Source organism: Pongo abelii, chromosome 9 (genome assembly GCF_028885655.2).
Source record: "Pongo abelii isolate AG06213 chromosome 9, NHGRI_mPonAbe1-v2.0_pri, whole genome shotgun sequence".
Classification (NCBI taxonomy): Eukaryota; Metazoa; Chordata; class Mammalia; order Primates; family Hominidae; genus Pongo; species Pongo abelii.
Genome location: NC_071994.2, coordinates 62,393,316 through 62,420,316, shown reverse-complemented (window position 1 = coordinate 62,420,316; position 27,001 = coordinate 62,393,316). Strand labels below are relative to the sequence as shown.

Sequence of the window (27,001 nt, the reverse complement as noted above, 5' to 3'; positions counted from 1 at the left end):
GAAAGTAATTCAAAGAATAAAAATGTCCCATACAAATGAATGTAGTCTTCTTAGGTTATGTCTATTGTTTATAAATAGTGGAATTATTTATATTAAACATTGAAATTTGTTCTGCACAATCTAAATCCAAAAGATTTTGCATAAATTTTTTATGGAATAAAGAGGAGTTGTTTTAAAGCGTGGTTAATTATATCATTCTGAAATATTTTGTATCCTCATACAAGAAATATTGTGTTGATGAAATTATAGTTGTTTTATAACCTTAAAATTTGATGACTCAAACTACCAGTAGTAGTTAACTAAGTAACTCAGACCAACATTTCCCCTGAGGGCAGCTAGAAAATGTGGACGAATTATTATTTTTTTTTAAATCTACTTGAAGCCATTGAAGAACTAAAAAAACCTTATGAATCACCAGTACAAGATCTGTTGGAAGATAGAACTCCAAGAAAGTGAGCCTGGAGTTTGGGGCTATCAAAAGAGTGTATGCCAGTTCCACAGAGACCAATGACTGATAGAATGAGCAATTTTATTAGCAGCTTCATGGGACTAGGAAGACAGAGACTAGAGTTGAAGGCTTGCTATGGTATGGATAACTTGATAAACTCTAAAGTGTTGTACCCTAAGAAAAGAGTTAAACCAAAAATAGATAAGCCTTTTCAGGGATTATAGGCTCTTCTCAATCCCTTTACATACCATAAAACTTACCCTTTTAAAGTGTGCAATTTAATAGTTTTTTGTTTTTTACATTTTAAAGGATTGTTAACAAATAAAATAAAAAGACTAATTCTTCACAAACTCTTCCAAAAAATAGAAGAGGAGGGAACACTTCCCACCTCATTCTTTTTTTTTTTGTATATCATTACAAGGGAATTCAGTTCAGCAATTAAAGGAATAAACTTCTGATACATGCTGCAACATAGATGAACTTCAAAACATTATTCTAAGTGAAAGAAGCCAGGCTCAAAAGATCATATATTATATGATTACATTTATATGAAATTCTTGAAAGACAAATTTATAGAGACAATAATCAGAACAGTTGTTGCATAAAGTGAGAATAGGGATTAACTATAAATAGGCATGAAGGAACATTTTGGGTGGGGGTGTTGAGAATGTTCTAAAATTGGATTGTAATGATTGTTGATAACTGCAAATATACTAAAATTGTTAAATTGTACACTTGTGGGCTGGATGTTTGTGTTCCTCCAAAAATTCATGTGTCGAAATCCTATACCCCGATATGATGGTATTGGGAGGTAAAGCCTTTGGGAGGTAATTAGGTCATGAAGGTGGATCCTTCATGAATGGGATTAATTCCCTTATAAAAGAACCCCAGAAAACTCTCTAGCCCTCTTTCCCACCATGTGAGGATACAATGTGAAATCAGTAGTCTGCAACCTGGAAGAGGGCCCTCACTGGAACTTGGCCAGGCTGGCACCCTGATATCAGACGTCCAGCTTCCCTAACTGTGAGAAATAAATTCCTATTTTTTTATAAGCCACTCAGTCTGTAGTATCCAATTATAGCAGCCTGAACTAAGCCATTTTACAATGGGTAGATTTTAATGGTATGTAATTTATACTCAATAAAGTTTTTAAAAGGAACAATAATTTATTAAGTGACATATTTCTTTGGGTGGACTAGCCTCAACTGGGAGATTCTCACCTGAGGACTTTGATGAGATTGCAGTCAGTGCAGTCAGATATTGGTTGGGGAAGCAGTTATCTGAAGGACTGATTGGGCAGAATTTCCAAGATGGATTACTCATGTGCCTGTTGGCTATTGACCAGTCCATCTAAATATGACCCCTCCATGGGCTTCTTCCAGTTTGTTGGCAGCATTCCAAGAGAGTAGGACGTGGAAACTACCAGTTCAGTTAATGGCTGAACTCAGAACAGAGTGTCACTTCTGCCATATTCTGTTATCAGAGCAGTCATGAGGCCTGTTGAGATTCCAGAGGGTTGGTAAATAAATGCTCTGTCTTGATAGAGGAGTGACAAGAATACATTTCAGAAAAGTGTTTGGGACAAGAGATAGTGTTGTGGACATCTTTAGAAAAGAAATGCTTCATTTACCTCACCTATTTTTATGATTATCTGTAAGATAACAGTTATTAGGAGTTCATATCATTAAAAAGTAAATTATGTAATATACCTCAAGTGCAAACAATTTTTAGATTAACTGCTATTTTAGAATATCATTGTAGTTATTGCCTTAACTTGCCAAGAATACTTGAATAGTCTAAATTTAATTTCTTAGACTAAATGTTTTTCATTTGGAAAAAATAATATTTTCTAAACAGTGATACTTCCAGATCATCATCTAATCAATTAATGATTGGTATATTCATTGTATTAAGTTGAGATTATACTGACATTTATTAATCACCTATTATGTATAACATCTTTAAGACAGGTATTATTATCCAAATTTTACAGGGGAGAAAGCTTGCCATTATTAAGTGCGAAAATCAGGATTTGAACCTAGTTTTCTGAAACTCAACTCCAATGATTACTCTTAAGTTTTTTGTTTTTTTTTTTTTTTTGAGACAGGGTCTTACTCTGTCACCCAGGCTAGAGAGTACAGTGGCACAATCATGGCTCACTGCAGCTTCCAACTCCTGGGCTCAAGCAATCTTCCCTCCTCGGTCTTCTGAGTAGTTGGGACTACAGGCATGGGCCACCATGCCCGGCTAATTAAAAAAATTTTTTTTTGTAGAGATGAGAACTCGCTCTGTTGCCCAGGCTAGTCCCAAACTTTTGGCTTCAAGTGATCCTCCCACCTTGGCCTCCCAAAGCACTAGGATTATAGGTATGAGCTGTTGTGCCTGGCCAAGATCTCTTTTTACAAAAAAACAAACAAAACTCTACATATTCAGCTTATAGCATGTAATTATCATATAATCAGCACCCAGATCCAGAAACAAAATAAGAGGCTGGCCAAAATGGCCAACTAGAAGCAGCTAATGTGCACTGCTGTCATGGAGAGAAATAGAAGGGGTGAGTACATACAGCACCTTCAACTGAAACATCCATGTACACATATTGGGATTCATCAAGAAAACAACCCACAGAGAATGTAGAAAAGCAAGGCAGGATGACTGCCCACCTGGGAGTGACACCGAGCCAGGGGAGCCTCCCTCACCCAGGGAAGCATGAGTAAGTGAGCAACCCTGGGGACCCATGCTTCTCCCATAGGTCTTTGCAACCCTTGGGTCAGGAGGAGACCCTCCTCGTAAACCCACTGCACCAGGGCTTGCAGTCTGATATGCAGAGCTCTGTGGCATCTTGGCAGAGTAGGTGCTCAGGCACATGCGGAGCCCCAGGAGCTATAGATATTTGGGTTTCTAGGCAAAAGCAGCTGCAACTTGGCAAAGTAGGAGGTTAGACCCCCATACAGACCCCTAAGAAGTAGCTGAATTCAGGGGTCTGAGCAGCAATGGTCTTCAGGTCCCATGTCCACAGCACCTTGCAGGATAAGACCACTAGCTTGGAACTCCAGCCAGCCACTGGTAGCAGTGTTGATGGAGCTCCCAGAGGGAGGGGTAGGCTACCATCTTTGCTGTTTTGCAGCCTTAGCCATTGTTGCCTTCAGTGTAACCACCCTACAAAAATGCAGCCAGCTTGCTTTTTTATGTGGGTCCCTGACCCCTCTTCTCCTCACTGGGCAGGGCCAAGGTAACCAGCCATGCTTGCCACTGTTTTTCAGCTGGCAGTGGTTCTGAGCCTCCCTGGGATAGTGCTCTCAGGGGAAGGGACAGGCTGCCATCTTTGCTGTTTCACAGCCTTAGCCATTGTTGCCTTCTGGCTCTAGGAAGTCCAAGGTGACTAGGTACTGGAGCCATCTCTCACCACAGCACAGTAGCTCTATGGGAAAGCAGCTAGACTGCTTTTTCACATGGGTCCCAGATCTCATTTCTTTTCACTGGGCAGAATCTTGTGACCAAGGTCTACAACTACCCCTGCTGGTGTTTTCTGTCCAGCAACAGTTTCAAACTTTGCTGGGACGGAGTTCCCAGAGGGAGGGGCAAGCTGCCATCTTTGCTGTTTTGCAGCCTTAACCATTGTTGCCTTTGGGATTTGGAGAGTCCAAAGTGACTGGGGGCTGCAGCAGACCCCCAACACAGCCCAACTGTTCTACAAAAAAGTGGCCAGACTGCTTTTTCACACAGTTCCTCAATCCTGTTTCTCCTCACTGGGTGGGACCTCCCAACTAGGGTGTCCAGCCATCTCTGCTGGTGTTTTCTGGCCAGCAGCAGTTTCAAACCTCCCTGGGATGGAGCTCCCAGAGGGATAGGAGGACTGCCATCTTTGCTGTTTCACACCCTTCACTGTTGACACCTTCAGGTGCTAGATAAACCAAGGTGACTAGGTACTGGAGTGTACCCCCAGCATACTGCAGCAGCCATACAGAAAAGTGACCAGATTGTTTGTTACATGGGTTTCCAATCTCATATCTCTTCACCGGGCAGGTCCTCCTGGCCTGGGTCTCCAGCTACCCTCACCTCCAGGCTATCAAGCCAGTAGCAGTTCTGTAACTCCCTGGGACAGAGCTCCCAGTAGGAGGGGTGGGTTGCTATCTTTGCTGTCTCACAGCCTTAGGCTCTGCTGTCTTCAGGCTTTGGAGAATCTGTGGGGACCAGGGGCTAGCTGGTCCATACCTGAGCACAGAGTGGGGCTCTGAGCACAGAAAAGTGGCCGGACTGTTCTCCACATAGGTCCTGGTCCTCACTTCTCCTCTCAGCCTGGTACTCTAGCACAAACACGCTGTCCCTGTCTGACCACATCAATCAGAGGCAGCCCAGCAGTTAAAGGAACAGCCACATGCAGAGATAAGAAAGAACCAATGCAAGAACTCCAGCAACCTAAATGGTCAGTATCTTATGACCTCCAAACAACCACACTAGTTCTTAACCAGGCTGAGCTGGCTGAAATGACAGAAATAGAATTCAGAATATGGATAGGAACAAAGATAATCAAGATCAGGAAACTGGCAAAACCCAATTCAACAAAACTAAGAATCACAATAAAATGATACAGGAGCTGACAGATGAAATAGCCAGTAAGAAAAGGAACCTAACTGATCTGATAGAGCTGAAAAACACACTACAAGAATTTTATGATGCAATTGCAAGTACAGCAGAAGAGACCAAGCTGAGGAAAGAATCTTGAAACTTGAAGACTGACTCTCTGAAATAAGAAAGTAAGACAAAAATTATTTTAAAAAGAATGAAAAGGAATGAGAAAAACCTCTAGAAATATGGGATTATGTAAAGAGGCCAGATCTACACATCATTGACATCCCTGACAGGAGAAAGCAAACAACCTGGAAAACATATTTCAGGGTATCATCCATGAAAACTTCCCCAACCTTGCTAGAGAGGCCAGCACGCAAACTCAGGAAATACAGAGAACTCGTGCAAGATTTTACTCAAGAAGATCATCCCCAAGATGATAATCATCAGATTTTCCAAGTTTGAAATCAAGGAAAGAATGTTAAAGGCAGCTAGAAAGAAAGGGCAGGTCACCTATGAGGGGAACCCGATCACGCTAACAGTGGACATCTCAGCAGAAACCCTACAAGCCAGAAGAGCTTGGGCTCCTATATTCAACATTCTTAAAAAAAAAAAAAAAAAAAAAACTTCAAGAATTTCATATCCAGCCAAACTAAGCTTCCTCAGTGAAGGAGAAATAAGATCCTTTTCAGATAAGCAAATGCTGAGGAAGTTTGTTACTACCATTTGTTACTACCAGACCCACTTAAAAGAGATCTTGAAAAAGCACTAAATATGAAAGGAAGAACCATTACCAGGCAATACAAAAAAACACAGTTAAGTACACAGACCCAGTGATGTAAAGCTACCACACAAGCTGGCTTAATAACCAGGTAACAGCACAATGACAGGAACAAATCCACACACATCAATACTAACCTTGAGTGTAAATGGGCTAAATGCCCCATTTAAAAGGCATAGAGTGGCAAACTGGATTTTAAAAAAAGTAAGACCCAATGATACGCTGTCTTCAAGAGACCTATTTCACAGGCAGTGACACCCATAGGCTCAAAATAAAGGGATGGAGGAAAATCTACCAAGCAATTGGAAATCAGGAAAAAGCAGAGGTTGCAATCCTAATTTCAGACAAAACAGACTTTAAACCAACAAAGATCAAAAAAGGCAAAGAAGGGCATTACATAATGGTAAAGGGTTCAATTCAATAAGGCCTAACTATTCTAAATATATATTCACCCAACACAGGAGTACCCAGATTTATAAAGCAAGTTCTTAGAGATCTACAAAGTGTCTTAGACTCCCACACAGTAATAGTGAGAGACTTCAACACTCCACTGACAGTATTAGGTCACTGAGGCAGAAAATTAACAAAGATATTCAGGACCTGAACTCAATATGGGACCAAATGGATCTGATAGACCTCTACAGAACTCTCCACTTAAAAACAACAGAATGTACATTTTTCTCATTGCCACATGGTACATATTCTAAAATCAATCAGACAATCCTCAGTAAATGTAAAAGAACTGAAGTCATGCCAAACATACTGCTGGACCACAGTGCAATAAAGATAGAAATCAAGACTAAAAAAAACCACTCAAAACCATGCAATTACATGGAAAGTAAACAACTTGCTCCTGAATGACTTTTGGGCAAATAATGAAATTAAGGCAGAAATCAAGACTTTTTTTAATATGAATGAGAACAAAGATACAACCTACAAAATCTCTGGGACACAGCCAAGGCAGTGTTAAGAGGGAAATTTATAGCACTTAACACCCATATCAAAAAGTTAGAGAGATCCCAAATTAACAACCTAATATCACCACTAAAATAACTAGAGAAGAGAGAGCAAACCAACCCCAAAGCTGACAGAAAACAAGAAATAGCCAAAATCAGAGCTGAACTGAAGGTGATTGAGACACAAAAACACCATCCAAAAGATGAATGAAACAGGAGTTGATTTTTTGAAAAAATTAGTAAGATAAATAGGCTGCTAGCTAGACAAATACAGAAGAAAAGAGAGAAGATCCAAATAAACACAATTAGAAATGACAAAGGGGGTGGTACCACTGACCCCACAGAAATACAACCATCAGAGACTACTATGAACACCTCTTTACACACAAACTAGAAAACCTAGAAGAGATGGATAAATTCCTGTACACCTAACCCCTCCCAAGACTGAACCAGGAAGACATGGATTCCCTGAATAGACCAATCAGAAGCTCCAAAACGGAATCTGTAATAAATAGCCCACCAACCAAAAAAAATAAATAAAAATAAAAAAAGCCCAGGACCAGATGGATTCACAGCCACATCCTACCAGATGTACAAAGAAGAGCTGGTACTATTTATACTGAAAGTAGTATTACAAAAAACTGAAGAGGAAGGACTGAAAGTATTACAAAAAAATGAGGAAGGACTCCTCCCCAACCCATTCTGTGAGGCCAGCGTCATTCTGATACCAAAACGTAGCAGAGACACAAGAAAAAAACAAAACCTCAAGCCAATATCCTTGATGAAAATTAATGCAAAAATCCTCAACAAAATACTTGCAAACCAAATTCAGCAGCACATCTAAAAGCCAATCCACCATGATCAAATAGGCTTCATCCCTAGGATGCAAGTTTGGTTCAACATATGCAAATCAGTAAACCTGATTCATCACATAAACAGAACTAAAGACAAAAGCCACATGATTATCTCAATAGATGCAGAAAAAGGCTTTTGATAAAATTCAACATCCCTTCATGTTAAAAACTCAATAAACTAGGTATTGAAGGAACATACCTCAAAATAATAAGAACCATCTAGGAGAAACCCACAGCCAACATCATACTGAATGGGCAAAAGCTGGAAGCATTCCCCTTGAAAACGGGCACAAGACAAGGATGCCCTCTCTCACCACTCCTATCCAACATAGTATTGGAAGTCTTGACCACAGTAATCAGGCAAGAGAAAGAAATAAAGGGCATCCAAATAGGAAGAGAGGAGGTCAAACTATCCCTGTTTGCAGACATGATTCTATATCTAGAAGACCCCAAAGACTCGGCCCAAAAGCTCCTTAAGCTAATGAGTAACTTCAGCAGAGTTTCAGGATACAAAATCAATGAACAGAAATAACTAGCATTCCTATACACTAACACAGCCAAACCAAGAGCCAAACCAGGAACACAATCCCATTTACAATTGCCACAAAAAGAATAAAATACCTAGGAATACAGCTAATCAGGGAGGTTAAAGACCTCTACAATGAGAATTACAAAACACTGCTCAAAGAAAGCAGAGATGACACAAACAAATGGAAAAACATTCTGTGCTCATGGATAGGAAGAATCAATATCATTAAAATGGTCATACTGCCCAAAGCAATTTATAGATTCAGTATTATTCTTAACAAACTACCAATGAAATTCATCACAAAACTAGAAAAAGCTATTTTAAAATTCATATGGAACCAAAAAAGAGCCTGAGTAGCCAAGGCAATCCTAAGCAAAAAGAACAAAGCTGGAGGCATCATATTACCTGATTTCAAAGTATACTACAGAACTACAGTAACAAAATAGCATGGTACTAGTACAAAAACAGACACATAGACCAATGGGACAGAATAGAGAGCCCAGAAATAAGGCCACATGCCTACAACCATTTGATCTTTGACAAAGCCAACAAAAACAAGCCCATTAATGGGGAAAGAACTCCCCATTCAATAAATGGTGGTGAGATAACTGGCTAGCCATATGTAGAAGATTAAAATTGGATCCCTTCCTTACACCATATACAAAAATCAACTAAAGATGGTTTAAAGACTTAAATGTAAAACCCAAAACTATAAAAACTCTGGAAGACAACTGAGTCGATACCATTCTGGATATAGATACTGGCAAAGATTTCATGACAAAGATGCCAAAAGCAATCATAACAAAAGCAAAACTTGACAAATGGGATGTAATTATACTAAAGAGCTTCTGCACAGCAAAATAAACTATCAACAGAGTAAACAGACAACCTACGGAAAGGGAGAAAACTTTTGCAAACTGTGCATCTGATAAAGGCCTAATATCCAGCACCTACAAGGAACTTAAATTGACAAGAAAAAACAAACATAAAAAAGTGGGCAAAGGACACGAACAGACAATTTGTAAAAGAAGACATACATATGGCCAACAATCATATGGAAAACAGCTCAGCATCACTGATCATTAGCAAAATGCAAGTCAAAACCACAATGAAACACCATCTAACACCAGTCAGAATGGCTGCTATTAAAAAGGCAAAAAATAACAGATGCTGGCGATGTTGGGGAGAGAAAGAAACACTTATAAACTGTTGGTGGGAGTGTAAATTAGTTCAGTCATTGTGGTAGACAGTGTGGTGATTCCTCAAAGACCTAAAAACAGAAATACCATCTAATCCAGCAATCCCATTACTGGGTATATATCCAAAGGAATATAAGTCATTCTATTATAAAGCCACATGCATGTGTATGTTTATTGCAGCACTATTTACAATAGCAAAGACATAGAATCAACCTAAATATCCACCAATGATAGACTGGATAAAGAAAATATGGTACATATACACCATGGAATACTATGCAGCCATAAAAAGAACGAGATGTGTCCTTTGCACGGACATGGATGGAACTGGAGACCATTATCCTTAGCCACAGGAACAGAAAACCAAATATTGTTATGTTCTCACTTATAAGTGGGAGCTAAATGATGAGAACGCATGGGCACATAGAGGGGAACAACACACACTGGGGCCTGTCAGAGGGTGGAGGGTGGGAGGAGGGAGAGGATCAGAAAAACAACTAATGGGTACTAGGCTTAATACCTGAGTAATGAAATAACCTGTACAGCAAACCCCTTTGTTACATGCTTACCTATGTAACAAACCTGCACTTGTACCACTAAACTTAAAAAATAAATAAAATGAAAAAAATCACAGCTAGTGAAGTAGTGAGGCTAGGACTTGTTTCTATAAGTAGTATTTAGATTTGAATCCAGATTCTATTTTACTGTATAGTTTGGGCTCTATCTTATATGTCCATAGTGGAACAAGTAATAAATGATTATGGTAGTTTTTTTAAAAGAAAAGGCGAAGAAAAGAAGACGTAGTATATATACATCATGGAATACTATGCAGCTATAAAAAAGACTGAGGTAATGTTTTTTTGCAGAGACATGGATGGAGCTGGAGTCAAACTAACATAGGAACAGAAAACCAAATACTGTCACTTATAAGTGGGAGCTGAATGATGAGAACACATGGACATAAAGAGGAGAACAACAGATACTGGGGCCTACCTGATGGTGGAGAGTGGGAGGAGGAAGAAAATCAGAAAAAAATAGTAATTGGGTACTAGGCCTAGTACCTGGGTGATGAAATAATCTGTACAACAAACTCCATGACACAAATTTACCTATATAACAAACCTGCACATGTACCCCTGAACCTAAGATAAAAGTTGTTTTTTAAAAAAGAAACAAAATATTACCCACACCTCAAAATTACCCATCATGACCCCTTCCAATCATATGCCCCAAAGATAATGATCTTTTTGTCTTTCATACGCTTTTGAACTTTTCTTAAAGAGAATCAGAGAGTATATACTTTTGTGCCTGGCTTTCTTCACTAAACATTACATTTTTAAGTACTATCCATATTGTAGTTCATTCTCTTTGCTCTGTAGTGATCAATTGTGTGAGTATACCACAAGTTATTTATTCTACTGTCGATAGGTTTTGGGTAATTTCCCTGTTTAAGATATTACAAATAGAATGAATATGAATGTTTTTTAACACGTGAATGAATGCTATTTAGCTATGAATACTGCTCTTCTTTTCCATGTGATTTGAGAAAAGAAATTATTACATTGGTAGATATATAACTCACCATTTATAATATTATGGTTTAAGGTTTACATGTGATTTAGTCTTATTGATTTGTAATTATGATTTTAGAATTTTTATATCTACAACTCAGAGATGTTGGAAATTGTTTATATCAAATTGGCAAGAAAATTTCTATTGATAGGAACTTTTTCTTTTTCTCACTTTTATAAAGAATATCCACTTAGCATCCATGAGTAGATATGAAAGGTGAGTCCAATACAGGAAGTGTCTTTGTTGCCTGAGCATAAGGTATCTAGGCAAAATAGCACAGGAAGATACAACTTAATGGTATCATGAAATAATTTAGATTGAACTCCATTATGATTCACTTTATCTAAATATTTTTAACAATTATTTTTCATGTAAAGCTGTACATATAGGGCACATTTTACTTCTATGTATTACTATATATATTTTTTGAAAGGTGAAGAAGAAAACATTTTCTCAAAAGAATCATTCAAACTTATGGAAACTCAACAAGAAGAGGAAACAGAGAAGAAAGACAGCAGAAAATTATTTCAGGAAGGTGATAATTGGCTAACAGAAGAGGCGCAGAATGAACAGCAAACAAATGTAAAAGATAAACTTTCAATATGATTATGTTAAGGTGAAATATAATACTGTTAGTACTGGTTTCATTACTTTTGCCCAGAACAAGATTTTTAATGTAATAGTATTTTTTAATTTTTTTACTGATAAGTCACTATAACTGAAATATTGCTTGGGTTACAAATAATACGGTAACTTGTTCTAATTCTATCATCCTAAAGCAACAAACTGCATTCAGTTTTAAATGAACATATTTTATTTAGTTTTATATAAAATATATTATTTTCTATTCTGATATTTTCTTTTGCGTATGTGAAGGTATAGAGAATATGTACATGTTACAAAAAACAATGAAAATAATGTATTTATAATGGCAATATAGTTTTGTTCTTAAATTTCAAAATTTAGGCTTTTAGGGAAAAGAAACACCTATTTCTTTTGAAAAATTATCCTGGTAATAAATGCCAATATAAGGATAAGTTTTTTTTTTCTTCTTACCCTTTGATACCTGTAACTACTAAAATGAAAATAATAGACTTTGGATTTGTGTAGTAATTTGGAAATATAATACTTTTATTCATAAAAATAATATAAGAAGATTAATAAGTCTTATGCCCAGGAGTTATGTTTTTAGTTTTTGAAGACAACATTCTAGAAAGAGAAATTAGAAGGGCAGTTGAGACTATATTTAAGAATAACCATTATAGAAAATAGTACTGACTTTTTTTAATGTTTAATCCTAAGTGTTCTTATTGTAATATATATTTTACAGTATTTATAAAAGATAAAATAAAGTTGTTGTTTTCATGTATGTACAGATTGAACAGGAAGTATCACTGGACCTGATTTTAGTGGAAGAGTATGACTCATTAATAGAAAAGATGAGCAACTGGAATTTTCCAATTTTTGAACTTGTAGAAAAGATGGGAGAGAAATCAGGAAGGATTCTCAGTCAGGTTTGCTTTCAAATATCTACTTTTTAACTGTAAATTAATTTTTCTTAAATCTTTATAAAAAGCAAAATCTAATATGTAATGGTTTAGGCATTAGTTCAACAATGACATTGTTCATTAAGTTATTTTTTTCAGAAAAAATTAAATATATACATAAAACAATTATATATAAGATGTAGATTATACTATTATATATATGACAAGTAGTTTATTTGACCATATTAATGGGATTTAATTTATGCTAAAGAAATAATACAGATTTACATTTTCTTGAATGTTGAGGTTGAAAAGGTTATGAAAAAATCGTCTAGTTCTAACCACTGAAATTTAAGCTTCATTTTTTTCACCTGCACTCCCTATACTTTACCCAAGGCCAGATGATTCGTTTCATGCTAGAACCGTGGGAAAGTACTTTGATTTTACCACCCAGACTCAGGGTTATACCTGAGGGGTCCACATAACAGCATCAGATTAACTGCCCCAAAATATTACTTTCATTAATTCCTTTAATATCTTATTTATGAAATGCAAAAACATAAGGATAAATTTTGTGAAATATATAAGTTCATTTAATTGAAGTCCTTAGGGATAAAAATGTGATAAACATAGTATTGTTTTGAATTTTTTTTTTAATACCCAGGACTAGATTAGAATAGAATTCACATGACCTTCAGTAAATTAGGAATAAAAAGCTAAGGAGAAGAATGGAAAAATTTAAAAATTGGGACATGATATGTATGGTAAGCCTTCTTTAATTTTCAGTGGCTTTAGGGTGATATCTTCCATTCTGATTTTTTGGAAAGAATTAATTGTAAGCAAGTTTTAAATAAATTATTAACTTAAAGACATATATTAATACATGGTTAACATTCCAAAATACAAATCACAAAAACATTATACTCAGCTACAAATAGAAATTCTGATTTTTAAAGTAAACTTTATTTTAATTGACATTTAGGTTATGTATACCTTATTTCAAGACACTGGTTTATTGGAAATATTTAAAATTCCCACTCAACAATTTATGAACTATTTTCGTGCATTAGAAAATGGCTATCGAGACATTCCTTGTAAGTATTAACTAATATATCTTATTATTTAAGTTCAAATAATATGGGTTTTGAAACTCTTTATCATCTTTCTCTTCAGATGGTCCCTTAAACACTTTTAAAACTGCTTGTTTGAAATTTTCTTTTTTTTTTTCTTGAGACAAGAGTCTTGATCTTGTCATCCAGGCTGGAGTGCAATGGCGCGATCTTGGTCCACTGCAACCTCCGCCCCCCGGGTTCATGTGATTCTCCTGTCTCAGCCCTCGCAGGTAGCTGGGATTATAGGCGCCCACCACCACACCCAGCTAATTTTTTATATTTTTAGTAGAGATGGGGTTTCACCATGTTGGCCAGGCTGGTCCTGAACTCCTGACCTCTGGTGATCCACCTACCTTGGCCTCCCAAAGTGCTGGGATTACAGACGTCAGCTGCTGTGCCTGGCCTGAAGAATTTTTAAATGGAGTTTTAAAAAGAAAATTTGTATTATAATACCTAGATTTAACTGACTACTGTTAACATTTTGTCTGTTTTCTGTTAACATTTTGGTATATATTCTCCAAGAGTTCTTACATAAATTTATTTTTTGTAAAGGTGGTGAGAATGTTGATACATATTTATGATCTGCTTTTTCACCTGGTTGTTATATAGTATACATCTTTCTATTTTTAAAATTAATTTCCTGAGTACTTTATCTTTTTAAAAGTTAGTCAAGAGTTTCAGAAAATCATTCACTTAAAAATGTTTAAAATTGATCATCTAATTTCAGTTTTTAACTGTGTTCTGATTTATGGAATAATTTAATGGCTATTATATATTATATTTGAATATAATTTGAGTTCCATATTAGAAAAAGATAGGACTGTCTTTATATATTGTCTACAGTTTCCCTCCATGTGGACACATTTTTGAGAAATTAGTTCTATAAATAGTGAATTATTCTTCAATTGGCATAATAACTCACTAATAATGTTTAATAATTTAAGGTGAGTTACATATACTGTAATTTCCACTTATAAATTGTGCATTCAAAAAAGTGGTTGAATTTTATAAATGGAACATAGGGATACTTTAAGATGGACTTCAAGGGAAATGGAATGAAAAGAAAGAGGTGGTAAGGAGTCTTCACTGTCAGCTTCAGTTAGGATATATTAGTTAAGAAAATAGTCTCTGGACCTAACTTTTCTAAACTTTAAAAATTTGTGAATGAGAATAACAATAGTACCTACTCCATAGGTAGTACTAATATAAGATAATTCATGTAAAGCACATATCAGAATTCATGACACTTAGTAAATGGTTAGTAAAAGGTGGTGATTTATTAATAATAATTAAGTTCCCAGTGTACACCATGTCATGTCTATGGGCAAAACAATATTATTTTATCTACTAATGCATACATATACATTAAATATTTGTTGAAGTGTTAAATTTTTATTGGATATCGATGTTAACTGCAATCATTAGATTCACATAGGTTATCTTATTCAATCTTTTTTGGCAAAGTTGTATTATCTACCTTTTATAGGTGAGAAGTAAACTCAGAAGGATCTTTCCCAAGATTATAAAACTAGATACCAAAGTAGTGTTTCAGTTTTAGGTCTATCTGACTTCTGAAGCCTATACTCTTTACACTATGCCACATTGCCTTTTCACGTAGTTGAATTTCAGTAAATTGATGTTTTATTGATCATATGTGATGTGTCAGACACTGTGCTGGATGCCTTCACATATTTAGTATTTAATTCCTGTGGCAAGCCTGAGACATAGTGTTTCTGACCTTTTTGTGGGGGACACAAATGTAAGTAACCAGAATTTGTAACTGTTCTGTGTACAAAACTGTTTTGTGTGCAAACATGGGTCTCTGTAATCCAGACACTATATGATATTTTTGAAAGCCACAAAATAGTAACCTTAAGAACATTTTCCAATGCCTTTCAATACTCCTTGGTTATCCTGCCTTTTCTTTGGCACCTTTACTATGTTTTCATAGTATATGGGAAAGTTTTTAAAAGATAATTTTTTTAATACATCAAGAGACTTTAGATGAAATAAAATTCAATTGTGTGGAATTATTCTGTCACATGTTTTTTATGAGGATATAGTATGACTAGGAAATTATTGTACTTTTTAAATGTTGTGTGTTAAACCTAACAGAAAAACGTTTTGGTGACTTTAGATCACAATCGTATACATGCCACAGATGTGCTACATGCAGTTTGGTATCTGACAACACGGCCAGTTCCTGGCTTACAGCAGATCCACAATGGTTGTGGAACAGGAAATGAAACAGGTACTTCCTTCTACAAATCTCTGTTAATTATTTTGATCAGGAATAGTAAATCAAGCTTCCTCATTTCATTACCTCTGTTCTTTTAAGTTTTTCATTAAGTAACCGTTTAGTACATATGAAGGACTGTGTACGTTTTTTTTAACCACTTATCCCCAAGTTCTACTGTGTAAGTTTTGGTGCATAATAATGACATGAAAATTTTTAAACCTGATACCCATCTTAAGAGGTAGATTAATATTCAGTACTGCGGGATCTATCATGTTTCCTTCTTTCCCCCATTCTTTTGTTTTCCTTACTGAGGTAGCCACTATCCTGAATATTATGATAATTAGTCCTTTGTTTTTTTTAACAAAATTCTTCTTGGTTTTTTTTTGTTTCAAGTACATCACATACATTTAAAATACATACATTCGAAAACCAAAGAGAACATTTTTAAAAGCCTTGCAAAGTATTTCAATGATGACATTAAAAACTTTTATAAAGAAATTTTGCTTCCAAAAAAGTTAATGCTATTCCTTATCATAAATATAATAGTTTATATAAATACAATGAATCATAACATTTATAGTTCTCTTATTCTAGCTTATTAAAAGGGCCAGGCATGGTGACTCATGCCTATAATCTCAGCACTTCTACAGGCTTAGGCAAGCGGATCACTTGAGGCCAGGAGTTTGAAACCAGCCTAGGCAACAAAGCAAGACCCCATCTCTACAAAAAAATTTTTAAAAAATTTAGCTGGATGTGGTGACACACACCTGTCCTAGCTACTCAGAAGGCTGAGGTGGGAGGATCTCTTGAACCCAGGAGTTCAAGGCTGCAGTGAGCCATGATTATGCCACTGCACTGACATATATCAAGACAGAATTTGCTCAGTTAACAATACTTGAGAAATAACATTACCATACTAACCAATGTAAATGTCATAGACTGAACCACTGATATTACTTTTGACATTTGGGTAGTTGAGCCTAAAGTATGCATTATTTGTTTAATGGATTTGCTTTATGTCACTGGTTCATTTTTGTCTGCCATCTGCATTTATTCTTTCTAGTGCCCTTCATTCCTTCCAGCAGTCCTGTGCTTTTATTAGACATAATTTTCTTCAACTTTTTTGTTTTAGATGTCGTTTTGTCTTAGAAGAATATATTTATATTTTAGCATGTTTGAAGGTATTATTCCATAATCTTGTGACTTTCACAGTTTTTATTGACAAGTCAAGACTTAGGTCATATTGAGAAATATAATATATAAATATAATATGTTCTTTTTTCTCTTTCCTATTGGTTTTTAGCATTTTAACTATGATGTACTCATGTAATTTTTTTTGTATTAATCCTGCCTGATGTTTAGTGAACCTTTTGAATATGTTGATTGGTGGTTTTTTACTGGTTTCTATCATGCTCTTCAAAATTCAGCCTCTCCATTGTCTAATTCCAAAGCCATTCCCACATTTTTAGGTGTTTGTCACATCAATACCTCACTTCTAGGTGCCAAAAGTCTGTATTAGTTTCCTATTTCTGCTGTAATAAGCTACCAGAAATGTAGTCACTGAAAACCACACAAATTTATTATCTTACAGTTCTGGAGGTCAGAAGTCCAAAAAAAGGCTTCACTGGAGTAAAATCAAGGCATCAACAGAACTATTTTTCTCCTATATACTCTAGAGGAGAATTTATTTCCTCGCCTCCTCCAATTACACTCCTTGGCTCATGGCCCTTTCTTTCTTTCTTTGTTTATTTTGGAGACGGTGTCTCACTCAATCACCCAGGCCAGAGTACAGTGGCTTAATCTCGGCTCACTGCAACCTCCGCCTCCTAGGCGGGTTCAAGCAATTCTCCTGCCTCAGTCTCCTAAGCAGCTGGGACTACAGGCGCACGCTGCCATGCCTGGCTAATTTTTTGTATTTTAGTAGATATGGGGTTTCACCATGTTGCCCAGGCTGGTCTGGAACTCCTGAGCTCAGGCAATCCGCCCGCCTCAGCCTCTCAAAGTGTTAGGATTACAGGCGTGATCCTATGCCTGTAACACTGTGCCTGGCCGCCCCATTCTTTAAAGACAGCAGCATAACATCCTCAAATTTCTTTTTGACCCTGACCTTTTGATCTTTCCAAGGAACTAGTGAAAATCAATCCAGCTCTGCAACCTTGGCTTTCTGTGCAGAACACACTTAACTGACAGCGACTCTCTTAATTTTAGTCTCTTTTGCAGTCTGGATAGGCTGAGAATTTCCTGAATTATCAAGTCCTTATTCCTCTTTGCTTACCAGTTCTCCCCCAATCTTTCTTTTTCCTCTCATATTTACTATAAACAGTAAGAAACCAGACTACACCTTCAACGCTTTGCTTGGAAATTTCCTCAACTAAATGTCTAAGTTTATCATTTGTAAGTTTTGTATTCCACATAACTGCAACACCTAATTCAGCCAAATTTTCTGTTACTGTATAACAGGGATTCCCTTGCCTCTAGTTTCCAATAACATGTTCCACATTTCCTTCTGAGCATTCATTGGCAATGCCCTTAATGACCATTTTTCTATCTCCAGTCTGTTCTCAATGACTTAGGTATAGTATTCTCTAAGACAATATATGTTTTCTCTCTCATGCTGCACACTTCTTCTGAGTTCTTACTAGCAGTGTTACGAGTTCTCATACATAGTGTTATGGAGCCAAGTATCTGTAGAAGAAAGGAAACCAAGTAGCTTTGGGAAACCAAATAGCTATTGCAATGGAAAATTATGATGAAAACTAAGACAAGAAGGACCATGGGATGTGCTGTCCTATTCTCACTGCACTGGAGAACTAATAGAAAATAAATGACAAGTTTAGGGCTGTAATTAATGGTTGGAGAACCAGGTAGCATCTCTGACTGACCTAAAAGAAACCCTTATTTTTTTTAAATTTATTTTATTTATTTATTTATTTTGAGACAGAGTCTCGCTCTGTCGCCCAGGCTGGAGTGCAGTGGCGCGATCTTGGCTCACTGCAAGCACTGCCTCCTGGGTTCATGCCATTCTCCTGCCTCAGCCTCCCAAGTAGGTGGGACCACAGGCGCCCTGCCACCATGGCCGGCTAATTTTTTGTATTTTTAGTGGAGACGGAGTTTCACCGTGTTAGCCAGGATGGTCTCGATCTCCTGACCTCGTGATCTGCCTGCCTCGGCTTCCCAGAGTGCTGAGATGATAGGTGTGAGCCACTGTGCCCAGCCAAGAAACCCTTATTTTTTATAGTAATAGGATCATAACTTCTGAAAATAAAACCCAATGTCTGATCCTGAAGTTGCTTGAAATACAATGCAAATGAGTTTGTGGCCTCAGTAGACTCCTTGTGTTAGAATTAAGATATCAAATGGGAAATAAAGGATCCTGATAATCGAAATGAGATTATTTGGATAGATTTAAATTAATATTGCCTTGTATTCCCCAAATCCTGCTGATTCTTCGTGCTGGGAAACAAGTCATTTCTCCTTTTGTTGATTGCCTGAAAACCCTGTAATGACCTCACTTGAGATTCTTGATTTATAGGGAAATAATTCACTTCTAAATCCAACTCCACTGTCACTCATTTCTTTGAGACCCATAATTAAACTTAAATCCTGCAGATCTTAGGGGAATAAGTATTAAGTCTGAACACCAGAATAATTTACCAATTCATATTGGTAGAAACCTGGGGGATATATGTCTGAATAGACTTAAGGGTATTAGACCAGGGAGAAAGGAAGATGTACCTACCAGAGATTCTGGAGTCAGTGTATTAGCTTGAGCAACTGGCAGTGGCTCTAACAGTTTGCCTCATGAGTTGTCTAAAGTGTAGGCATCAGATGAAGTAGAATTGTTGAAACTTCTTGTGTACTGTAGAGGAAGGAATCCAGAAGCTCATAATGTTAAGATGTTGAAACGTGGTGATCATATTCAATTTTATCACCCATCCCTAACTTTATCCCCAAGAAGTATCCTCCCTTATCACAGTGGTGAGAAATATATTTCAGCATTAATTCCTGGAGAGTGAAATGCTATGCTGGTCCTATGGCCAGAGTTAGGAGCTTATGGAATTTAGGTGATAAAAGGATTTTGGCCTGGGTTCATCTCATAATGGTAGTTAGCTGAACCACACCCATTTTCTGAATGTATAATTTGAGTAAACATATTCAGCAACTGTCAGAATCCCTTCATCAATTCCTTGATCTTCGGAAAGAGGACCATCGTTGTAGGAAGGATCAAATGGAATCTCCAGGAATTGCCTCATTCTGGCAAAACAGTGAACCAAAAGCAATATACCACATTCCTAGATGAGTTGCAGAAATCAGTGCTGCTATCAAATACTTAATAGATGCAGGAATGGTGATTTCCATCACATTGCTGTTCAACTTAATTACATAGCTTTTACACAGGATAAGTAGATCCTGGAAAATGATGGTGGATTATTCTCAATGTAATCAGGTGGTTACTCTAGTTGCCACAGCTGTTCCAGATGTGGTCTCTTCTTTTAATAAGTTAACCTAACTTGTGATATTTGGCACAGAGCAATTGATCTGGAGAGTTGTTTTTCCTCCATAACTCTTAGCAAAATTCGCAAGAAGACATATATTTACATCTGGCAGGCATCACAATACACTTCTATTGTCTTAGTTCTGGGCTATGTCAAGCCTTTCATTCTCTGTTATAATCTAGTCTGTTCCCATAAGTTATCAAGGTCAGCCATTACATTGATGAGATAATGATGAATAGCTCCATTGGGCAAGAAGTAACAAATATCCTAGATGCCTTCATAAGAGTGCCAGAAGATGAGAGATGAGAAAAATTGCACAAAAATTCAGAGATCTATCATATCATTGAAGTATACTAGGGATCCAGTGGTCTAGGACATGTTGAGATATTTCCTCCGAGTTGAGGGATAACCGATATATTTGAAATTCTCTATATAAAGGGCTCTTTGGATTCTGAAGGCAAATTCATGACTTCTGAGTACTATTGCTCCAAAATACTACTGTAAGGCTGTATATGCAACCCAGAGCAAGAGAAGCATGTGAAGCAATTTCTACTTGTTGTGCAAATTACTCTGCCATTTTTCCATCTGACTGCCGAAAGAAAATGTCTTTTGCAGATAGAGATCCCCTGTGGAGTCTCTAGAAGACCACTACAAGATAATTACAGTGTAAATACATGGAGTTTTGAGACAAAACCAGGCAGCTTTCCTCAGATAATTATTTTCCTTTCTGTAAAAGTGGCTAAATTGTTGTTGCACTTTGGTAGAATATGAATACTTGGCCACGGGCACTAGATTACCATGTTACCTGCCCATAATGAACTTGGGGCCCTCTGATCCTCCAGTTCATAAATTTGTCATGTGCAGTAGTTCTCGATCATCAAGGGGAAGAATTACTTACAATATTAGTTTTGAGTTGCTCCTAAAAGCCCAGAACGTAAGCTCAGACTTCCATGACATTTATTCCTAATACTCCAGTACCTCTTCCTTAATCCATAGTTACAGCTTTGTGGGGAATTCCCTGTGACCAGTTGACTTAAAGAGAAAGACCAGTTGCCTTGGTTTGTAAATAGTTCTGCCCAATATGCCAGTACTTCCTGAAAGTGGATAACTACAGCATTGTAGGATCACTCAAGGGTATCTTTTGAAAGTAATAAGGTAAATCCTTCCAGTGAGCAGGTGAAGCGGTGAATCAGTTGGTCAAGAAAGAGACATGGCCAGCTGAAAGGATCTATACTGATTTATGGTCAGTAGCTAAGAGCTTCCTTGGATGCTTTGGGACTTAGAAGGAAAAATATTTTAAAATTGGAGTTTTTAATTGGACAAGGTGTTTTAGTTAGGAGGTTTATGGCTAACCTTCCCAGAGTGGTGGATATTTGTTTGCCATGTGAATGCTTACTGTGATGCTTAATTTTACATGTCAACTTGGCTGGGCAGTAGTACCTACATATTTGGTCAGACATTAATTTTAATATTTCCTTCAGGGTATTTTTTGGACGAGATTAACATTTAAGTTGATGGACTTTAAGTAAAGCAGATAACCCTCCATAAGGCCAGTGGGCCTCATCCAATCAGTTGAAGGCCTTCATAGAAACAAAGACTGACCTCCTCTGAGCAAACAGGAATTCCGCCAGTAGACAGCCTTCAGACTTGAACTGCAATATCAGCTGTTCCTTGGGTCTTTAGCCAACCAGCCCACCCTGCAGATTTTGGACTTGGCCAGCCTCCTTAATTTCATGAGCAAGTTCTTTAAAATAAATCTCTCTCTCTCTCTCTCTCTATATATATATATGAATAACCCTCACTAATATATAATATTTGCCAAAGGCCATTCACTGCAAAGAAGGCTCTTGATGATCAGGTGGACAAAATAATCTCTTATCTTATAGCTATCAGTCTCTTTCCCTATGAACTCCAGTTCTTATTCTGTGGGTTTATGCACACAACAGCTAAGTGTATTAGTCCCTTCTGACATTGCTATAAGGAAATACCTGAGACTGAGTAATTTGTGAAGGAAAGAGGCTTAATTGAGTCACAGTTCTGCAGGCTGTACAGGAGGCATGGCTGGAAAGGCCTCAGGAAACTTACAATCATGGCTAAAGGTGAAGGGAAAGAAAACACCTTCTTCACAGGATGGCAGAAAGGAGAAGTGCAAGCAGGGGAAATGCCAGATGCTTATAAAACCATCAGATCTTGTGAGACTCACTATCATGAGAACAGCCTGGAGAAAACTGCCCCCGTGATCCGGTTACCTCTACCCTTAGTCCCACCCTTGACATGTGGGGATTATAGGGTTACAATTCAAGGTGAGATTTTGGGTGGGAACACAGCCAAACCATATCCCTAAGATGGAAAGAATAGAGATATTATGTATGGGCTAAATACCGTGGGCTTCTTCTCTACAGCTCACCTGGCTCAGGCCTCTGCTGTGTGCCTTGCTCTCCAGTAAGAGAGACCAATGGTGAGCCCTTAATATGGCACCATTCCCTGAGGGAATATTCAGACATTTGGGTGGTGGTAGGTTGATTACATTGGACCCTTTCCTTTATGGAAGAGACAGCTTTTGTTCTCATTTATTCTGGATGTAGATTTACCTTCATTGTCTATAGCGCTTCACCATCGCCATCCTTGAACTTACTTACTGCCTTATTTACCATCAGGTTATTATAGGTAGTATTGCATCTGATCAAGAAACTAATTTTTCTGCAAATTGTGGCAGTGGGCTTATGCCCACAGAGTTTACTAATCTTTCCATGAACCTTATCAGTCTACCTGAGAGAATGGTAGAATGACATCTTTAAGATTCAGATGGGGTTCCTGCTAGGCGTAAATATTTTGTGGAGCTAACCTGTGGGATAAGAGTACTATCCCACAAGATGTGATTTGGTCTTTGAACTGATGACCATTATGTGGTATTCTCTTCCATTGGTTCAAATACCTGTTTTTGTGCTGGTACCATGCTGTTTTTTGTTTGTTTGTTTGTTTTTGAGACAGGGTCTGGCTCTGTCACCCAGGCGGGAGTTCAGTGATCTCAGCTCACTGAAACCTCTGCTTCCTGGGCTCAAGCCATCCTTCCACCTCAGCCTCCTGAGTAACTGGGACTACAGGTGCATGCCATCATGGCTGGCTAATTTTTTTATTTTTTTATTTTTTATAGAGATGGGGTTTCACCATGTTTCTCGGGCTGGTCTCGAACTCCTGAGCTAAAGTGATCCACCTGCCTCGGCCTCCCAAAGTGGTGGGATTATAGGCATGAGCCACCGTGCCTGGCCCATGCTGTTTTGATTACTGTTGCTTTGTAATAGATTTTGAAATCAGGTAGTCTGATGCCTCCAGCTTTGTTCTTTTTGCTCAAGATTGCTTTGGCTACTTGGAATGTTTTTGTGGTGCCATATGAATTTTTTTTTCTATTTCTCTAAAAATGTCATTTTTTTTGTTGCTAAGTATGTAGAAATGCAATTGATTTTTGCGTATTTATCTTATTCCCTGCTAACTTGATGAACTAATTTATTAGTTCTAATAGTTTTTCAGTAGATTTCTTGGGATTTCCTACATATATGAGATTAGGCCATCTGTGAATAAAGATAGTTTTGCATCTTCATTTCCAATCTGGATGTCTTTTCCTGAGGCTTCCTTTTAAATGTGTCAGCAAATTTTTAAAATCACAGTTTTCTGAAATGAAGTGAATAAATAGGATTCAAAGTAGTTATGTTTCATTGCCCTTGCCAACTGTGTTCTTTTTTGTACTGTTATTTTTTTGGAAACATATATCGGCTAATGTTTTAAGATCCTAATATATAAATTCCAAGTAATTACTGAATCTAAAAGGAAATATTTTGCCATTTTTGATTTTTAAAATATATTTTAAAATTGTAGGGAAAGTCCAGAATGTACATCACATAGGAAAATTCAAATTATTGACTCTGTATTGATATTTAAAGTCTTATTTGAAATTTGAGTGCTTACATATATCATTATGCATATAATTTAACTGCCTTATGTTTGCTTTTTATAATTATTTAAAAAATAGCTCTAAGCCGGTGTAGTGGTACGTAACTCTAGTCCAAGCTACACAGGTGGCTGAGGGCAGGTCAATTGAGATGAGGAATTTGAGGGTGTAGCATACTATTATGATTGGACCTATGAATAGCTAGCTGCTGCACTCCAACCTGGGCATCATAGCAAGACCCCATCTTTAAAAACATAAAATTTTAAAAAATGCTCTAATGTGGGCTATTCCAAAACTTGATTTTGATACAAATTATAAATAGCATGAAAATAATGAGATATATTTATAATGGTCACTAGTGTATTAAAGTCATGTTAAAAAATTCTTGTGATGGTGTATTGAGTCAACTAAAATAGGATTAAATAATTCTTTTGGACTTTAACAAGCCAGAGCATTATTTCTAGGTTCCCCCAATGAATACAACCAAGGAAACTTTGTACCTAATATCTGTGGTTTTATGTGTCTACTTTAAATATAGTTCCTTTTTCCTTCTTATACTTTTTAAAGATTTCTTTTGCAAAAACAATAGAATGATCATCTAGATAGATAAAGCCACCAAAATAGAAAAAAGAAGAAATCAGTGGTAAGATATTAAGACACCAAAAGCACAGTGTGGATAGTGAACATGTTGTTTCTAAGAAGAAGATAAAAATAGAGTTATGTTGACTGAGATGTTCCCCAGTTTTCCATGCCTTTTCATTTTCCACTATTTTTTATTCCGTTATATTATATGGAGTTTCATGAAAGAAAACAAAATGGAGATAAGGAGTTGTAGTTAGGGCTACAAATGAAATGTAATATTTCTGGATGAGATTTGAAAAGCATCTATGTAGAGAAGCTTAGTTTGGTAAGATATTAAATTCCTAAATCTTTGTAATGTTTTCATCAAATTTTATTCTCTAGTATTGCCTTTTTCTGTTATATCATGTATCCTGGCCATTGTATCTATCTAGTCATTAAATAGCAAATATTTAGAAAATCAGAGGTTTTTAAAATTATTATTTGCCTGAGTAAGACAGCATCAAACTTGTATGAGAATCCTATCATGTCTTGTAAAGTAAGCAACTTCAGGGTCAGATTTAACACTGTTCCTCTCTACTAACATGTTAAATTGGGAATAATATACTCTTTTAAGTTCATAGATTTTAGTTCTTACTTAAATCAGCAAATAAAATAAGTAATCATATTACCTATGAGAATCCCCTCCATAGCAAAATTGTGAGGAATTTATGTGCTAATGCTGGTTTATTTTGCTATTTATTGTTTCTCAGATTCTGATGGTAGAATTAACCATGGGCGAATTGCTTATATTTCTTCGAAGAGCTGCTCTGTTCCAGATGAGAGTTATGGCTGCCTGTCTTCAAACATTCCTGCATTAGAATTGATGGCTCTATACGTGGCAGCTGCCATGCATGATTATGATCACCCAGGGAGGACAAATGCATTTCTAGTGGCTACAAATGCCCCTCAGGTAGGAAATATTTTTCAGAACCTTTAAAGAGTAATTCTGAAATTTTCAGTCATGCTGTGTATCCCTTTATAAATCATTCAGTTGAATCATATGGCCAATCCATCTGACTTTAATACCCTACATTTTAGTTAATTGGATAACACATGGCATTAATGTGATGTGTGCTAGGAAATAGGGGAAGAATCAACTTCTTGAACTAGAAAATAATAGACAGTTTTTGAAATAACTCATTGTTTTGTGAAATTCTAGAGTCCTTGCTGTCAATATTTTTGTCTTTAATCAAACCAACAAAACTCTGACTGTATTTAAGATTCCCGTTCCTCCTATTTAGGCCCATTGTATGGCTAGAAAGCTATAATGGTTGAGAACTATTAATCTTTTTTGTTGTTCTCTTTTTTCCCTTAAGATTTGCCTTAATACCAGACCTAAAATCTCTTACTTCTGAATATATTAGTGTATGTAAAAATTCTTCTGGTATATTATTTTTGTACCTAGTATAGCTGGTAAGATATAAAATTCCTTTAAGGTCACAATTTGCATGAGGAGGCAAGAGTTCCCAACAAATAGATACTGTAATTGCAATAGCTTTAAAATTAGGACTTGGAACTAAATACGTGTTGAGTTTTGCTTTGTTTTGTTTTTTGAGACAGTCTTGCTCTGTCACCCAGGCTGGAGTGCAGTGGCGCAATCTCGGCTCACTGCAAGCTCCGTCCCCCAGGTTCATGCCATTTTCCTGCCTCAGCCTCCTGAGTAGCTGGGACTACCACGCCCAGCTATTTTTTTTTTTTTTTTAAAGTAGAGACGGGGTTTCACTGTGTTAGCCAGGATGGTCTCGATCTCCTGACCTCGTGATCTGTCTGCCTTGGCCTCCCAAAGTGCTGGGATTACAGGCGTGAGCCACCACGCCTGGCCCTAAATACGTGGTTTTAAGTAGAATTTAGTGTGGTTGTGGTTTAAGCAGATTTTTATGTGGTAGCTGAGTTTGTTTATGCTGGGGATTCCTGAAATGTCATCTGTGTGTTTCTAATTGGATGCTTTATGAAGAGTAGGTACTCACTGATCGTTGCTGAATTCATCTCACTTCCCACTTCTTTATTCTATGTTTAAACCTTGGCTCTGATCCTTTCATTTTCTGTAGCCATTTTCTGTTTTTCTTTTTTTTCTTCAATCTCTTTCATATACTCCAACTTTTTTAAAAATAGGAGATATATTCTCTTGAATTGTGAGCATGTGTTGGGGTGGGGGAAGGAATGTAGGGAACTATGAATATGTATATGTGTAA

At 36.8% G+C, this 27,001-nt stretch overlaps 1 protein-coding gene across 3 annotated transcripts in view; it reads left to right on the top strand.

Annotated features, from left to right (window-relative positions):
* The window catches only part of PDE3B (phosphodiesterase 3B), a 214,953-nt gene that overhangs the window by 168,096 nt on the left and 19,856 nt on the right, over nucleotides 1–27,001 (top strand). For all 3 annotated transcript variants that reach the window (XM_054525931.1, XM_009246590.3, XM_054525932.1), the window contains 5 exons: nucleotides 11,342–11,490; nucleotides 12,285–12,422; nucleotides 13,378–13,489; nucleotides 15,645–15,758; nucleotides 25,520–25,719. In XM_054525931.1, coding sequence (XP_054381906.1) covers nucleotides 11,342–11,490; nucleotides 12,285–12,422; nucleotides 13,378–13,489; nucleotides 15,645–15,758; nucleotides 25,520–25,719 — 713 coding nt within the window. The remainder of the gene's footprint in view (nucleotides 1–11,341; nucleotides 11,491–12,284; nucleotides 12,423–13,377; nucleotides 13,490–15,644; nucleotides 15,759–25,519; nucleotides 25,720–27,001) is intronic.